We start from the raw sequence: 19,119 nt of genomic DNA on the forward strand, positions 1-19,119 counted from the left end.
GTTCTATTGTAAGTTTTGTTTGGTGCCTTAAAGCTTGCACATTGAAAATAAATGAAGTTAGAGTCTCTAAATCATGGAGACTTTAACACCAGCAAGGGATCTGTATTACTTCAGCTTTGTACTGAAGTATCATTTGAGACTTTGTGCTTATTCCTTAGTGAGGATAAAACCCAAAGTCTTCATACTCAAAGGCAAGAAAATGATTACTGTAAGTAAGTAAATGACATATAAACTCTGTTTCACAAACTGGTCAAAACTCTTAAAGTATAGCTACAATATTAAGCATTTATTAATCTTGCTAGTTTTTTCATTATTTCTATTCTTTTGGTGGAAAACTTTTAACACAAACAGTGAGAATAACTGACATCAGGCTAACATACAAGATGGATCAGGTTTAAAAGATATGGGAAACTAAGATGTGATGCAGTGAGTGGAAAGTGTAATTAGTAAAATATATCAAGATTAGATTTTTAAAATTTGAAGTCTGTAAAAGAAAGCAAAGACCATGGAGGGTGAGGAATTTAGTAACCCAGTGTCAATCTTGATGTCAAAAATGTAAAGGTTTATAGTGAGAGAATAGGGTGGTACTTGAAGCTGTGTTAAAGCCATGAAATGTTCAGGAATGAACTCGATAGAGAGACGGAGATGGTTCTAAGAGAACCACAGGCTGGAGGTGTAGAATATCAGCAGGTACAAAAATTTTGCCAGTAACACGGGGTTGTCAGAAGTGGTTGTTAAAGAGAATAGCTACCCTTTAGTCTTGGCAAACATGAGCTTTCCAGTCAACTTACAGCAGTTGAGGGGAAGGGAAACGAGAGCCTCACAATCCCAGCACTAGTAATAGAGGGAAAGAAGCTGTTCTATTGGGGATGAGTATGGTAGGGAAAAAAGAAAAATGCATGTGAGCTAAAATGTAATTTGCTTAAGATACAATCTGGGTAATTTGTGATAGACACAGAGAATCAACAATCTTAATTTAGTAGACCATAATTATTCAGCTTGAACTAATTATTTTGCTAGTTTTCTTAACACTGTTAAATCATGAAGTATGGTTCTTCTGACCTCAGTTGTAGCTTGTATCCCATCAATTATTAAGCTGTGAGTTTTCATTATTCAGCAGCGTTTGGACAAATATCATATTTGGCCTCAATTCTATTAATCACAGTCTGACAAGTGTGGACACTCTGCTAAACAGAGATAACTTGACTGAGAGTAAACGACTATTTGTGGTTCAAGCTTGGTCTGTATCACACACCAGATAATTGGTAAGCTCAATGCAGCTTGGCATGTTTCTTATTTACTTCTGGGAATATGGGTGACTGGCATCATTTTTAACTGGTCACCCTGGTTTCCCTGAGAGCATTAGGGTGAGAACCTCAAGTCTCATGTGGGCCAGATGGAGGGAGTTGCTGGATGGCTGTCTTGAAGGGAATTAGTGAACCGGTTATGTTTTTATTACAAAACTGAACATTTCATGTAACAGTCCACAAAATATTGCATTTGCCAAATTTATAAAATTTCAGAGACTGCTCAGCACAGAAACATAATACTGGCTGATGTTGGTTCTTATGCCCAAAATGACTCTTATCAGCCTACATCATCTCGTTATCTTCATATCCTTACCGCTGTCTCATCTACATATCTGAGATCTTCTTTTTAGTACATCTGCCAAGTCACCTCAATGATTCCATGTAGTAGTAAGTTCTACATTCTAACCATTCAGTGGGCAAACATATTTCTCCTGAACTTGGATTTTTTTAATGATCACCTTGTACTTTTAGCCCTTTATTCAATTGCAACACTTACGATGGTGGGGCATTCAATCACTGTCACTGAGCTGCTGCTGCAGTACTATAACTAAATGGGCCACTATATCAAACATCAGTGCTCACTTTCTTCAAAAGGCACAGATAAGGAAAAGGATGATGAAACTGGGAACCAACAATCCACAAAACAGGGTGCTATCAAGTCTGAAAAGGCACTTGGATTTCCAAACTCTCCAAGTTGTAGGAAGAGGCACAGACAAAGGAGATTTATGTAGATAGTCAGTCCTGTAGTACGTCTCTGTGATTCTTTGACTGTTAAAGAGGTGTGATGGTGCACTGTCTATTATAACTCATAAGCAGAGGTTTTCCAGGAAATAATCATAGCCCATTCCTTTTTCAAATGCATTCAATAACAGTTTAAATTTTCCATGCTCTTTCCCTGATTCTGAAGGTGTGAATGCAGCATCCTGGAGCCTTCCAGTACTGTTGAACACATAAGCTCCAATTCCTCAGGGAGTTACTTATTTCCCAGACCTGTAAAATAAAATGATTTTGTTAAGGTCAGTATTTATCAAAGATAACTGTTGAACTCCTTTCACAATTGTGAATTAATTACTTCCTCAAGCTGCTACTTTTAAATTCCTCTCCAGTTTTGTTTCAATTCCCTACAGTGTGGAAACAGGCCCTTTGGCCCAACAAATCCACACTGACCCTCCGAAGAGTAACCCATCCAGACCCATTTCCCTCTGACTAATGCACCTAACACTATGGGCAATTTAGCAGGGTCAATTCAACTGACCTGCACATCTTTGGACTGTGGGAAGAAACCAGAGCATCCGGAGGAAACCCACGCAGACACAGGGAGGATGTGCAAACTCCATTCAGAGAGTCACTCAAGGCTGGTATCAAACCTGGGTCCCTGGCGTGGTGAGGCAGCAGTGCTAACCACTGAGCCACCATCATACCCCATTTTAAAGATATTAAATGTGTTCCCTAATTTCTATATCATTTTCCCCTCAAAGAAGGCAGGCAAGTAATTTTTCCTCAGCAAGGAAACTAATCCATAACTGTTCATGTGAAGGTACAGGGGAGCATTATGAATTTCCCATGTGGCTGGGGATGGATTTTCCTGTGCAGAATCAGGTTGGCCTGCTGCTGGCTGACCAAATGAAATGGCAGTGATGGGCTTTATGGTGATTGGCCATCTTCATTCACAACTCTTCTGACTTTGTCAAAGACAGTGGACAATGGAAAAGTAAAGGCATCTGTATCATTAATTGGACCCATTTATGTAATTAAGGAGCTTGTTGAGAGGTCACCCTCAAACATCTTGAGACCCCAGAACTGAAGGATCGTAGGACCCTAAACCTTAACTCTGTTTTCTCTCCACAAATGCTGAGTTTCTCCAGCAATCTTTTTTTTATTTATTTCAGATCTCCAGCACCTATAGCTCTTTGTTTTAAACCAATATTGGCATTTGAGTTTAAATTATAAAACCTCTAAAACTTGTTACAAATAAATAACCTTATAGCCTAGGTGATGTAGGTTATGTTAAAATGGAGTTCTCCCCTTTAAATTCTGTACTATGCTTCTCTATGGCTCAATCTTTTTGTTTGGCTAAGTGGAAGCTGTATTAAGTTTTTTTGGAAGAACTGTCACAAGGCCAAGTGAGATTTCTTACCATATCTTACCAAATATGCTTCATTAACTGTTTACCTCTTCCCTACAATGTTTGATTGTAACCCTGTCTTACTACACATTGTTCCTGGAACAACTCACCACACATAGGATATCCAACTAAAGCATCTTGTGCACCTGAGTCAACTATAGGAGCCCGTTGTGCACCTAGTCAAATATCGTCAGGCTGGATCTGCCCTGCATGGCTCCTGACATTTTCCCCAGTCACGGCAAACATGGGAAATTGGTACAAGCAGGGACCTGGAGGGCCTGTGGGGTAAGGAGATGCAGGACACCCTCTTCTCCCAGGATCAGCAATACAGGTCATGACACCAGACCATGCAAACCTGGTCCGAGGTGACCATCCAGATCACTGCATTCTGAGAACCACCGAGACTGCAATTTAGGAAGAACAACCACTGTGACAGGGTAAGTGCCAACACCTTCTCTTCAAAACTTTATACTCACTCTGTTCCTTGTACTATACTCACTTCCAACCAAGTGGTGAGTACAAGGAACCACCATTCCTACTTTTGCTTGCAATATCTTCCCATTCGCTCTCATTTCCCCAATCCCCGATAGAACTAACCCTGCACAGTCTTACCGTCTACTCACTTGCCCAGGGCACCTGCCTACCCTGCACCTTCTCCCTTAATTCCTGTCTCTCTCATTCCAGGGGGAAGTGAGGCCACAATATAACAGAGTCAAGTTAGATAGTGGGCTGTCCTAAATTCAGCTCCTCAGCTCTGATTGGAGACCTCCTTGACCCTGACCACCCTGAGAAGCTAACTGACTGATCAAGATCCTGCACTGTATTGGAGGCTGTCCTTGACTTACTGTTCTGAGACCCCGTGCCTGAAGGCCATCTCCCTTGAATGAGAACTGCTGACAATAATTATAAGCTTCTTGGCTTCTTGTCGGTGTTAAATGGCAAGACAAGACAGAAGTAATGAGCCTAGTCTATGTGGGTGAAGGAACAATGCACAAAAAAGCATGGCAAGGTATTTTATGTCAGGGATGCTGTGGGTATCCAGGTGGGCTCAAAGGAAGCAGAGCAAGTGAAGGGTCCAGAGATGCAACCTAGTCCAGTCCATGAGGTGGGTGCATGTCCCTGAAGGTAATGTGTCCTTGCAACGGCATTATAATGGCAGCTTCTGGTGCAGCACTGATGCTTAGAAGTGTAGCGTAATAGGATCAGAGGTGTACCAAGGTTATAGAACATAGAACATAGAACATTACAGCGCCGTACAGGCCCTTTGACCCTCAATGTTACACCTGTCATACTAATATGAAGCCCGTCTAACCTACACTATTCCGTGTACGTTCATATGCTTGTCCAATGACGACTTAAATGTACTTAAAGTTGGCGAATCTACTACCGTTGCAGGCAAAACATTTCATATCCTTACTACTCTCTGAGTAAAGAAACTACCTCTGACATCTGTTCTATATCTATCATCCCTTAATTTAAAGCTATGCCCCCTCTTGCTCGCCGTCACCATTCTTGGAAAAAGGCTCTTCCTGTCCACCTTATCTAACCCTCTGATTATCTTATATGTCTCTATTAAGTCACCTCTCAACCTTCTTCTCTCCAATGAAAACAACCTCAAGTCCCTCAGCCTTTCCTTGTAAGTTCTTAGAGTCCAGCACATGTCAGATGCAATATTGGTCGATGTGGGTTGCATGTGACTGTGCCTGATGTCCAACATGGATTTCCTTTGGAGCCAGTGGCAAGATGAATTCACCATGTCATCACTCTGACTTTCGTTTCAAGAATTCTTGATATCTAGCTTGTTTGGTTGGATGCTGCCTGAACTGCTGTGCTCTTCTAGCACCACTAAATCCAGAATCTGGTTTCCAGCATCTGCAGTCATTGTTTTTACCCTGGTAAGATAAGCAGTTGAATTTTAATGAGGCCAGTTACAGCATTAATAAGGGTTACCAAACTATAATCTCCCTTAATTGGCAACGCTCCATTACCGAGCAAGGAATCTATCTCACTACTTAGCAAATGCACAAAAGATATACAAGATGCTCCCAATGTTGAGATTGCCCTTGATGCACTTCTCAGCTGATTGTGCCACAAACACCTCTATAAGGTTCCACGCTATGTATTTCTATATGTGTCTGTTTAACATTAAGCTTTTTTTTTAAATGCTGCATTTCATTTTACATGTGTTTAATAAGGTGTTGCACAACAGTTAAATAAAAAACAGAAAAAGATGGAACTTTTTCATGATGAAATCCAATGGCCTAAAACTCTTCAGAGATCTGACTTTGTGACTGAAACTGTTAATGCATTTCCATCAAAGTTTAATGTTTTCACTTCAAATAAATTATTGCGGCTGATGCTGTGTGTTAGTGTTAAACAGGAGATTGTTGGGTAACTCCATTGAAGTAAATGGAAATTACAACCATGAAATGTAAAGTGGGACAGAGATGCATGTTCACTTTACAATACCATTCCACAAAGTCAAGATTTACTGCCGGTCTCTCGGCGGTTCAAGGCAGTTTCTCGGCTTGGGGTGCAAAGAGATCCTATCTGGGCATGTTCTCGTGGCACTGGGGGAGATTGGAGAGGTGGCAGTGTCAGTGACAGTGACGGTATCTGTGGTGACAGCGCAGCTGTGGTCACTCGGAGAGTGGCATAAGCAAAGGACTCATCAAAGACTGTTGAAAATTTAACATTCCTTTAATTTTCTAGTTTAAACCACAAAAGACTTTAAAGAAATAAAGTAATAGATAATATTATTTTTCTACTATTTTATGAAGTAATGCTTAACTTATTAACTCTGGTTTCTGTTACTACTTTGTACTTCATGTTTTTCGCACGCACGGTAGGTACCTTGGTTTCTAAAATGGCCCAGCGTGTGACAACATTATACAGTTACCACTGTACTGTTGTATTCCTGTACTTGAGTACACATGACAATAAAAATCTAAAGATAAATCTTGCAACAAAAGTTAATGTGTCAGTTGTTTCCTTAATGCTTGTTGCGTCTGCATGCTTACATTCTGTATTACCAACATGTGCTCATCCAAGTATTTGTGATTTTCAACATTTGAAAGTTTCACTCATTTTTAAAAGACATGCTACTTCTCTAGTCTTATTATCAAAGTGAATACCTCATATGTTATACTCTGCACCTTGATCCCCTGCCATGTAACCTATCTGAATCTCTTTGCAGCTTCTTTGTGATTTCTTCCCAGTTTTGATACACACCTCAGAGACCTCAACATGCCACTAGTTTTAGCTTGACAACTTGCAAATACCCTGTTTGCCCAGACTCTCTGTTTCCTGTTGAATCTCCATTCCAGAGAAGTCATAATGGATGCTAGCCAATCAGTGAAACAGAAACCAGGACATCTCCCTTTATGAATAAAGAGTTTTACAGCACCTTCTACATACCAGTTCCACCTGTTCGTCAATCAAACTTTTTGGACATGTTATAACTCACCTTGAATGGCCATCACATCCTGAGGTGGCATTGAACTTAAACTTTTGAGGGAGAAGCAGGGGCATTACCAATGTAGCACAGGAACCTCTCTTCCCCCATTTACCCATCAAGTCAATTAATTAATGAATTAAAACCTGATCACGTTGCTGCCTGCGCTGCTCTGGGGCTCACTGCTCTGGGACTGACTGCTCTGGGACTTGCTCCTCCAGGATTCGCTGCTCCGGGACTCACTCCTCCAGGACTCACTGCTCTGAGATTCACTGCTCTGGGACTCACTGCTCCAGGATTTGCTGCTCCGGGACTCGCTCCTCCAGGACTCGCTGCTCTGGGACTCACTGCTCCGGGACTCGCTCCTCCAGGACTCGCTGCTCTGGGACTCGCTCTTCCAGGATTTGCTGCTCTAGGACTCGCTGCTCTGGGACCCACTGCTCCAGGACTCACCGCTCCAGGATTCGCTGCTCCAGGAGTCACTGCTCCGGGACTCACTGCTTCAGGACTCACTGCTCCGGGACTCGCTGCTCCAGGATTCGCTGCTCTGGGACTCGCTCTTCCAGGATTTGCTGCTGCAGGACTCGCTGCTCTGGGACTCACAGCTCCAGGACACATCGCTCCAGGATTCGCTGCTCCGGGAGTCACTGCTCTGGGACTCGCTGCTCTAGGATTTGCTCCTCCGGGACTCTCTGCTCTGGCACCCTCTAGTCTGGGACTCGCTGCTCCAGGACTCCCTACTCCGGGACTCACTGCTCCGGGACTCGCTCCTCCAGGACTCTCTGCTCTGGGACCCGCTACTCTGGGACTCACTGCTCCGGGATTCTCTGCTCAGGACTCACTGCTCCAGGACTTGCTCCTCCGGGATTTGCTGCTCCGGGACTCGCTCCTCCAGGACTCGCTGCTCTGGGACTCACTGCTCCAGGACTCGCTGCTCCTGGATTTGCTGCTCCAGGACTCTCTGCTCTGGGACAAACTGCTCCAGGACTCACTTCTCCAGCACCCACTGCTCCGGAACTCACTGCTCCAGGACTCACTGCTCTAGGACTCACTGCTCCAGGACTCGCTGCTCCTGGATTCGCTGCTCCAGAACACATTGCTCCAGGATTTGCTGCTCTGGGACTCGCTGCTCTGGGACCCACTGCTCCTGGATTCGTCACTCCAGGATTTGCTGCTCCGGGAGTCACTGCTCTGGGATCCGCTGCTCTGGGACTCACTGCTCCAGGACTCGCTGCTCTGGGACCCGCTACTCTGTGACTTGCTGCTCCGGGATTCTCTGCTCGGGACTCACTGCTCCAGGACTTGCTCCTCCGGGATTCGCTGCTCCGGGACTCGCTCCTCCAGGACTTAATGCTCCAGCACTCACTGCTCCAGGACTCGCTGCTCCTGGATTCGCTGCTCCAGGACTCACTCCTCCAGGACTCTCTGCTCTGGGACCCACTGCTCCGGGACTCACTGCTCCAGCACTCGCTGCTCTGGGATTCGCTCTTCCAGGATTTGTTGCTCCAGGACTCACTGCTCCAGAACACATTGCTCCAGGATTTGCTGCTCTGGGACTCGCTGCTCTGGGACCCACTGCTCCTGGACTCGTCGCTCCAGGATTCGCTGCTCCGGGAGTCACTGCTCCAGGACTCACTGCTCTGGGACCCGCTCCTCCAGGATTTGCTGCTCTGGGACCCGCTCCTCCAGGACTCGCTGCTCTGGGACCCGCTACTCTGGGACTTGCTGCTCCGGGATTCTCTGCTCGGGACTCACTGCTCCAGGACTTGCTCCTCCGGGACTCTCTGCTCTGGGACTCACTGCTCCGGAACTCGCTGCTCCAGGATTCGCTGCTCTGGGACTCGCTCCTCCAGGACTTGCTGCTTTGGGACCCACTGCTCCTGGACTCGTCGCTCCAGGATTCACTGCTCCAGGAGTCACTGCTCCAGGACTCGCTGCTCTGGGACTCGCTCCTCCAGGATTTGCTGCTCCGGGACTCGCTCCTCCAGGACTCTCTGCTCTGGGACCCGCTACTCTGGGACTTGCTGCTCCGGGATTCTCTGCTCGGGACTTACTGCTCCAGGACTTGCTCCTCCAGGATTTGCTGCTCCGGGACTCGCACCTCCAGGACTTGTGCTTTGGGGCCCGCTACTGGTACTCACTGCTCCGGGACTCGCTGCTCCGGACGTGCTCCTCCAGGACTCGCTGCTCTGACTGCTCCGGGACCCGCCGGTCCAGGACTCATTGTCCCACTGTTCCAGGACACACTGTACCGCCGCTCTGGGACTCACTGTCCACACCGCTCTGGGTCTCACTGTCCACACCGCTCTGGGACTCACTGTCCACACCGCTCCAGGACTCACTGTCCACACCGCTCCGGGACTCACTGTCCACACCGCTCTGGGACTCACTGACCACACCGCTCTGGGTCTCACTGTCCACACCGCTCCGGGACTCACTGTCCACACCGCTCCGGGACTCACTGTCCACACCGCTCTGGGACTCACTGTCCACACCGCTCCGGGACTCACTGTCCACACCGCTCTGGGACTCACTGTCCACACCGCTCTGGGACTCACTGTCCACACCGCTCCGGGACTCACTGTCCACACCGCTACGGGACTCACTGTCCACACCGCTCCAGGACTCACTGTCCACACCGCTCCGGGACTCACTGTCCACACCGCTCTGGGACTCACTGTCCACACCGCTCTGGGACTCACTGTCCACACCGCTCCAGGACTCACTGTCCACACCGCTCTGGGACTCACTGTCCACACCGCTCCGGGACACACTGTCCACACCGCTACGGGACTCACTGTCCACACCGCTCTGGGACTCACTGTCCACACCGCTCCGGGACTCACTGTCCACACTGCTCCGGGACTCACTGTCCGCACCGCTACGGGACTCACTGTCCACACCGCTCTGGGACTCACTGTCCACACCGCTCCGGGACTCACTGTCCACACCGCTCCGGGACTCACTGTCCACACCGCTCTGGGACTCACTGTCCACACCGCTCCAGGACTCACTGTCCACACCGCTCCGGGACTCACTGTCCACACCGCTCCGGGACTCACTGTCCACACCGCTCTGGGACTCACTGACCACACCGCTCTGGGTCTCACTGTCCACACCGCTCCGGGACTCACTGTCCACACCGCTCCGGGACTCACTGTCCACACCGCTCTGGGACTCACTGTCCACACCGCTCCGGGACTCACTGTCCACACCGCTCTGGGACTCACTGTCCACACCGCTCTGGGACTCACTGTCCACACCGCTCCGGGACTCACTGTCCACACCGCTACGGGACTCACTGTCCACACCGCTCCAGGACTCACTGTCCACACCGCTCCGGGACTCACTGTCCACACCGCTCTGGGACTCACTGTCCACACCGCTCTGGGACTCACTGTCCACACCGCTCCAGGACTCACTGTCCACACCGCTCTGGGACTCACTGTCCACACCGCTCCGGGACACACTGTCCACACCGCTACGGGACTCACTGTCCACACCGCTCTGGGACTCACTGTCCACACCGCTCCGGGACTCACTGTCCACACTGCTCCGGGACTCACTGTCCGCACCGCTACGGGACTCACTGTCCACACCGCTCTGGGACTCACTGTCCACACCGCTCCGGGACTCACTGTCCACACCGCTCTGGGACTCACTGTCCACACCGCTCTGGGACTCACTGTCCACACCGCTCCGGGACTCACTGTCCACACCACTCCGGGACTCACTGTCCACACCGCTCTGGGACTCACTGACCACACCGCTCTGGGACTCACTGACCACACCGCTCCAGGACTCACTGTCCACACCGCTCCGGGACTCACTGACCACACCGCTCCGGGACTCACTGACCACACCGCTCCGGGACTCACTGTCCACACCGCTCCGGGACTCACTGTCCACACCGTTCCGGGACTCACTGTCCACACCGCTCCGGGACTCACTGTCCACACCGCTCCGGGACTCACTGTCCACACCGCTCCAGGACTCACTGACCACACCGCTCCGGGACTCACTGTCCACACCGCTCCGGGACTCACTGTCCACAACGCTCCGGGACTCACTGTCCACAACGCTCCGGGACTCACTGTCCACACCGCTCTGGGACTCACTGTCCACATCGCTCCGGGACTCACTGTCCACACCGCTCCGGGACTCACTGTCCACACCGCTCCGGGACTCACTGTCCACACCGCTACGGGACTCACTGTCCACACCGCTCCGGGACTCACTGTCCACACCGCTCTGGGACTCACTGTCCACACCGCTCCAGGACTGACTGTCCACACCGCTCTGGGACTCACTGTCCACACCGCTCCGGGACACACTGTCCACACCGCTCTGGGACTCCCTGTCCACACCGCTCTGGGACTCACTGTCCACAACGCTCTGGGACTCACTGTCCACACCGCTCTGGGACTCACTGTCCACACCGCTCTGGGACTCACTGTCCACACCACTCTGGGACTCACTGTCCACACCGCTCTAGGACTCACTGTCCACACCTCCCCAGGACTCCCTGTCCGCACTTGCCCGAAGAAGTGAGCGCAGAGACAGTAGCGGCAGAGAAACAGTTTGTCATGTCAAGCTCCAAATTCATTAAGGTCGGGGCGTAAGAGTATGAGGCTGAGTGCTTTGCTGAGTACAGCACATTTAGGTTTGGATAGAGCCAGGTGAGGAGATATGCGAACACATGGAATGCCTGTCAGAGGGAAGAGCAAAAATACTTCAGAGTGGGCATTCCTTGAAGAGTCATGTCAGTTGATTAAACATAATGCAGAAGCAAATTACTGCAGATGCTGGAATCTGTACTGAAAATAAAAATGCTGGAGATCGCAGTGGGTCTGGTAGCATTCCTGGAGAAAAAAACAAGCAAACATTTCAAATGTAGATGACTCTTCATCAGAACTCAAGTATGGAGGGGACAGCATTTATGCAATAGTCTGGGATGGCGGGGCGAGGAGAGGTGGGGGGGTTGAAATGCTGGGGGAGAAAGGATGTTGATAGTTCAGATTTAAGTATTTGGAATGTGTTTCTCTAATTTATTTCATGTTTCATTTGCCTTCAAGGTGTCCTCAGCAGTAGTGTGTTTCAGAACAGTATTCAGCTGCAACATGTCTCATTGGCATGGGACTAGACTAAGACAAAACCAGTTTAACTGTCCAGTCTATCTTCTGTTGTTTTATTAGATGTAAATCATACCTCTGTGAGGACCTGTCCCTCAACCTATTCCATTGTAATGAACACTTTGTAAAAAACTTTTCAGAGTATGATAGTTGGTTCTAAAATCACTTCTGACTAATGCTGTTTAATATTTAATCCGACATATTCAAAGGCTTTTTAAAATCAGACTTCTAATCTTAAATTCCCTTTTTATTCAACGATCACACATCTTTCAATTATGCATTATGCATTTGGAAAAGGGAGACAAACCAATTGAAAACACAATAAAAAGGGGAGGTACTGAACAAGGTCAAGGTGAGGGAAAAGACTTTGTCTATTTATCCTATCCATGCCCCTCATGATTTTATAAACCTCTACAAGGTCACCCCTCTGCCCCTGACGCTCCAAGGAAATAGCTCTAGTCTATTCATCCTCTCCCTACAGCTCAAATCCTCCAACCCTGGCAACATTCTTGAAAATCTTTTCTGAACCCTTTCAAGTTTCACAACATCCTTCTGATAGGAAGGTCTCCAGAATTGCACACAATATTCCAAAAGTGGCCTAACCAATGTCCTGTACAGCCTCAACATGACCTCTGAACTCCTGTACTCAATACTTTGACCAATAAAGGAAAGCATACCAAATGCCTTCTTCACTATCCTATCTACCTGTGACTCTACTGTTAAGGTACTATGAATCTGCACTCCAAGGTCTCTTTGTTCAGTAACACTCCCTAGGACCTGACCATTAAGTGTATAAGTCCTGCTAAGATTTACTTTCCCAAAATGCAACACCTCGCACTTATCTAAATTAAACTCCATCTGCCACTTCTCAGCCCATTGGCACATTTGATCAAGATCCCGTTGTAATCTGAGGTAACCTTCTTCGCTGTCCACTACACCTCCAATTTTGGTGTCATCTGCAAACTTACTAACTATACCTTTTATGGTCACATCCAAATCATTTATATAAATGACGAAAAGTAGTGGAGTAGCACTACTTTTCGTCATTTGTAGCACACCACTGGTCACAGGCCTCCTGTCTGAAAACAGCCCTCCACCGCCGCCCTCTGTCTTCTACCTCCGAGCCAGTTCTGTATCCAAATGGCTAGTTTCCCCTGTATTCCATGAGCTCTAACCTTGCTAACCAGTCTCCCATGGGAAACCTTGTTGAACGCATATTGAAGTCCATATAGATCACGTCTACTGCTCTGCCCTCATCAATCCTCTTTGTTACTTCTTCAAGAAACTCAATCATGTTCATTGAATATATTCAAGAGGGAGCTGGGTGTGGCCCTTGGAGCTAAAGAGATCAAGAGCTATGGAGAGAAAGCAGGAATGGGATACTGAGATTGCATGATCATATTGAATGGGGATGTAGGCATGAAGGGCCAAATGGCCCATTCCTGCACTTATTTTCTATGTTTCCATGTACTGTGGTAAGAGGCATTCAAAAGTATGAATTCTGATTTGATTTAAACCATTTTGAAATGACTAAATTGGGCAATGTGCAACAAAGGTTTGCAGATGCATCTGTCCAGGTTAGGTAGGTAGGAGTGACCATCGCACAGTCCTTGTGGAGACAATTAATCTAGTTCCCATTTGCCAGCACCCGGTGCATATCCCTCCAACCCTTCCTATTCATATACCCATCCAAATGCCTTTTAAATGCTGTAATTGTATCAACCTCCACCACTTCCTCTGGCAGCTCATTTCATATATGCACCACCCTCTGAGTGAAAAAGTTGCCTGTTAGGTCCCTTTTAAATCTTTCCCCTCTCACCCTTAAGCTATGCTCTCTAGTTCTGGAATTCCCCAACCCCAGAGAAAAGATCTTGTCCATTTATCCTATCCGTACCCCTCATGATTTTATAAACCTCTACAAGGTCACTCCTCAGCCTCTGACCCTCCAAGGAAAACAGCCCTAGCCTATTCAGCCTCTCTCTAGAGATCAAATTCTCCAATCCTGGCAACATCCTTGTAAATCTTTTCTGAACTCTTTCAAGTTTCATAACATCTTTCCGATAGGAAGGAGACCAGAATGACACACAATTTTTCAAAACTGGCCTAACGAATAGTCTATGCAGCTGCAAAATGGCCTTCCAACTCCTGTACTCAATACTCTGACCAATAAAGGAAAGCGTACCAAACGTCTTCTTTACTATCCTATCTACCTGCGACTCCACTTACAAGGAACTCTCTTTGTTCAGCAATACTCCCCAGGATTAGATTAGATTCCCTACAGTGTGGAAATAGGCCCTGCGGCCCAACAGGTCCACACTGACCCTCCGAAGAGTAACCCTCTGACTAATGCACCTAACACTACAGGCAATTTAGGATGGCCAATTCACCCTAACGTGCACATCTTTGGATTGAGGGAGGAAACCGGATTGCCCAGAGGAAACCCACGCAGACACAGGGAGAATGTGCAAACTCCACACAGTCACCTGAGGTTGGAATCGAACCTGGGACACTGGTGCTGTGAGGCAGCAGTGCTAACCACTGAGCCACCGTGCCGCCCTTAAATCTTAAGTGTAAAGTTCTACCCTGATTTGACTTTCCAAAATGCAGCACCTCGCATTTATCTAAATTAAGCTCCATGTGCAACCCCTTGGCCCATTGGCCCATCTGTCAAGATCTTGTTATACTCTGAAGTAACCTTCTTTGCTGTCCACTACACCTCCAATTTTGGTGTCATCTGCGAACTTACTACCTATACCTCCTATGTTCACATCCAAATCAGTTATATAAATGATGAAAAGCAGTAAATCCAGCACTAATCCTTGTGACACACCACTGGTCGCAGATCTTCCGTCTGAAAAGCAACCCTTCATCACCACCATCCTCTGTTTTCTACTTTTGAGCCAATTCTGTATCCAAATGGTAAGTTTTCGCTGTATTCCATGTGATTTGACCTTGCTAACCAGTCTACTTTGAGGAAGCTTGCCAAAGTTCCTCTTACTGAAGTCCATATAGATTTCATCTTTTGTGTCACCAATTCCTGGCATTTAGTTTATATGCACTAAGCGGAAGAATAGAGGCTTACATATTAATGAAGTAAGATGAGAGGAATAATGAGTGAGAAACGTCATTAATAGGCATCTTAATGAGTGAGAATCTTGTCTGGATATACAGACTTTTGTGAAAAACACAACTTTTTGCTCCTGGCATTGAGCTCCTGGCTCCTGGTTCCTGGCTCGACACCTCACACAATCCTCCCAAATCTCTCACCATAGTCAATATCGTTCATTGACTGGGAAGATTGCATCTTTTAAGTTCCTTCCTCTTATTAGCTTCATGGCTACTTCTGGTATATAATTAAAGTCTTTTACTGTAAAGACAGATGCAAAATATTTGTTCCACATTTCTGCTATCCCTCATGAAAATATCTTTGCTTTTAAGGGATCAAGTTTTAAATTTGTTACTCACCTCCTTTTCTATTCTTGCAAACACTTTCATAATCTGTTTTAATATTCCTTTCATTAATATATTTTCTTTCTTCTCTAAAAATCTGGAAGTATTTCCTATTTCACAAAGATTACTGGCTGACCCATACAGGGTCCCGATTAAAATTCCAATCCCTGTGTTCAAAACGTTATGGCACCTTAACCCTTCCCATCTCTGTAGGCCTCCTCAACTATACAACCTCCAGAGAAACCTGCATTTTTCTAAATCTAATTTCGTGCATGCCCTAGTTTCTTCACCCTACCATTGGGAATCTGTACTTTCAGCTGGACAGAAGCCAGATTTCTGTTTTTTCTATCTTGCTCTCTCTTCATCTCGAGAGTGTCACTTATAAACTACTTTGCTGACTAAGTTTTGGGTCATCTGCCTGTTGTCTCCTTCTTTAGGTTGGTACCAGTTGTCACCTATCTATACTCTTGTGAATTGTCTCAGAACATTTGGCTACACACTATTGTCATGAAAGTCAAGACATAGAATTACTGTCCAATGGAATCTGAACCTTAGTTCCAAACCACTGCAGCCAAGGTCCCAAAGACCCCACATATCAAAGCACAAATGTCGATAGTTAATGAAGACGAGACATTCCTATTTAAAAAGGGAGTCAGGCAAAAGACGGAAAATTACAGACTGATTAGTCTAACCTCGGTCGTGGGTCAGATCCTGGAATCCATTATGAAGGATGAAATTTCTGAATACTTGGAAGCATTTGGTAAAATTGGGCAAAGTCAGCATGGTTTCATCAAGGGAAGGTCACACCTGACAAATCTGCAAGAATTCTTTGAGGAAGTAACGAGCAGGTTAGACCAAAGAGAGCCAATGGATATTATCTACCTGGACTTCAAGAAGGCCTTTGACAAGGTGCTGCACAGGAGGCTGCTGAGTAAGATATGGGCCTATGGTGTTGGGGCAAGGTGCTGGCATGGATAGAAGCTTGGCTGTCTGGCAGAAAGCAGAGAGTGGAGATAAAAGAATCCTTCTCGGGGTGGCAGCCGGTGACAAGTGGTGTTCTGCAAGGCTCAGTGTTGGGACCACAAATCTTTACTTGGTACATTAATGATCAAGATGAAGGAACTGAGGGCGTTCTGGCTAGGTTTTCAGATGATACAAAGATAGGTAGAGGGACAGGTAGCATTGAGGAGATGGGCAGGCTGCAGAAGTATTTGGACAGGTTAGGAGAGTGGACAAAGAAGTGGCAGATTGAGTACAATAGGGAAAATGTGAGGTCATGCCTTTTGGTAGGAAGAGTACAGGCATGGACTATTTTCTAGGATTCGTCCAGGATGCTCTCAAGGTAAACTTGCAGGTTGAGTCAGTAGTTAGGAAGGCAAATGTAATGATGGCATTTATTTTAAGAGGGCTTGAATATAAAAGCAGGGATATACATCTGAGGCTCTATAAGTCTCTGTTCAAGCCATAATTGAAGTATTGTGCACAGTTTTGGGCCCCATATCTCAGGAAGATGTACTGGCCCCGGACCGTGTTCAGAAGAGGTTCATGAGATGGTCCCAGGAATGAAAAGCTGAACATATGAGGAACGTTTGAGGACTCTGGGTTTATACTCAATAGAGTTTAGAAGGATGAGGGGAGGATCTAATTGAAACATTCAGAGTATTGAATGGCCTGGACTGAGTGGATGTTGGGAAGATATTTCCATTGGTAGGAGAGGCTAGGATCGGAGGGCACAACCTTAAAGGGAAGACCTTTTAGAACAGAGATAAGGAGAAACTTCTTCAACCAAAGAATGATCAATCGATGGAATCCACTGCCACAGAAGGCTGTGGAGGCCAGGACATTGAGTTTATTTAAGACTGAGATAGGTAGGTTCTTGAGTATTGAGGCAATCAAGGTCTACGGGAAGAAAGTGTGAGAATGGGGTTGAGAAACCTATCAGCCATGATTGAATGGCAGAGCAGACTCAATGGACTGAATGGCCCAATTTCTGCTCCTGTGCCTATGGTCTTATGGTCTAAGACTGGCAAAAACAGTAAATGAAGGAAAATGATCCATCAGATTCAAAAGAAATGTTAGCTTCTTTCAATGCTTTAATCTGTTTGTTGCTTGTTTTAATTTTTTTCATTTCTGTAATCACTGCTATTGTTTACGCAGTGCTAGAAGCATGTGACAGATTAGATAGCGAGGCACTGAACCATTTGGTGATAACACCATCTGTTCACAGGCAGATATCAGCTGGGCAAATGGAAAAATCAGATGTGGGTGTAAAGGAAATCTTCTCAATGTATGAATAATCTAATTGTTTTCTTGCATCCCAAGCTATCAATCCTTCCTCTCTGCCTAATGAGAATTCACACTGCAGTGCTATTGTATGTAATAGTCTGAGTGCTGTAGATAGATAAGCTCCATTGAAGTGCACTCTTTTAGTGCCCTCCAAGATGTTAAACCCTTGCAAAACACTTTCCCCCTGTTGCTAGCAGGGTCCTAAAGGTTTGGTTACAGAAGTAGTGTGTAACTGAACCATATAGATCAGAGAAAGATGACAAGTCTGCGTTGTGTTAGGTGATCTCAAGGCAGCAATAGATATATTACAATTAATCTTAGAGAGAAAATTGAACAGGAAAGGAAAAATGCTGCTTATTTTTTGGTTTTTTTTGGATAAAGAATGTCCAAACACCATCCCAACATATGAAATAATATTTTTAGGGTATAAATTGGCATCGTAAAATGATAAATTTAAATTTGCTCTGCTACCTTACTCATCTGTGATCTGACACAGGAATAAACTACTCTGTATTGCTGGAAAAAAGATGAGTTGCTGAAGAATACATTTTTGACATACTTTGTCCTTCCAAAGTAATTTCAGGTAGACCAAGCACTTTTCCAAACTAGATGACCTTTGGTCCATTTGCGAGTTTGTGCGAGATCATAATTATCTGATTAGCATAGCTGTTGTCTTGCAGAATAGCTTCAAGCACTTTACTTCTGCACTGAGCTGGTCAGGTGAGCAAACAGCCAAGCTCCTAATTACAAAAATGCTTCTTCATCATCACCAGACCAAAATCATTGCTTGGTTTCACAGAACCTAAATATTGTAGAAAAGACAAAGTATCAATCAAGCCCAGAATGTGGCACTCTAGTGTTTTTCATGATCAAAGTCAACTTGTCAACTAATCAGCACCTCTTTTCTGCTGTAGTTATAGCAAATGTGCAAACTCCTCACAGACAATCCCACAGTGGCTCATGGTTAGCACTGCAGCCTCATAGCACCAGGGACTTGGGTTTGATTCCAGCCTTTGGCGGCTCTCTGAGGGCTGTTTGCACATTCCCCTTGTGCTTGCGTGGGTTTCTTCCAGGAGCTCGAGTTTCCTCTTACAGTCCAAAGAGGTACAGGTTAAGTGGACCGACCGTGCTTTCCCATAGTGTCCATGGATATATGGGCTAGGTGGATTAACCATGGGAAATGCAGGGTTATAGTGTAGGAGGGTGGGTCTGGGTGAACTGCTCTTTGGAGGGTTGGTGTGGACTCAATCAGCTGAATGGCCTGCTCCACACTATAGGAATCCTATGAATATAGTGATTGTTTGAAATCTGGCATTTTTACATTTGTCCTTACGAGTGCAAGATGAAAAGCATCAGCAACAT

The 19,119-nt window shown here is 46.2% G+C and overlaps 1 protein-coding gene across 2 annotated transcripts in view; it reads right to left on the reverse strand.

The window, feature by feature from the left end:
- Positions 1–265: 265 nt before the first annotated feature.
- The window catches only part of kif6 (kinesin family member 6), a 567,232-nt gene continuing 548,378 nt past the window's right edge, over positions 266–19,119 (reverse strand). For both annotated transcript variants that reach the window (XM_072551042.1, XM_072551033.1), the window contains one exon: positions 266–2,300. In XM_072551042.1, coding sequence (XP_072407143.1) covers positions 2,284–2,300 — 17 coding nt within the window. In that variant the 3' untranslated portion in view covers positions 266–2,283. The remainder of the gene's footprint in view (positions 2,301–19,119) is intronic.

The sequence above is a fragment of the Chiloscyllium punctatum genome, chromosome 3, assembly GCF_047496795.1.
Source record: "Chiloscyllium punctatum isolate Juve2018m chromosome 3, sChiPun1.3, whole genome shotgun sequence".
Lineage (NCBI taxonomy): Eukaryota > Metazoa > Chordata > Chondrichthyes > Orectolobiformes > Hemiscylliidae > Chiloscyllium > Chiloscyllium punctatum.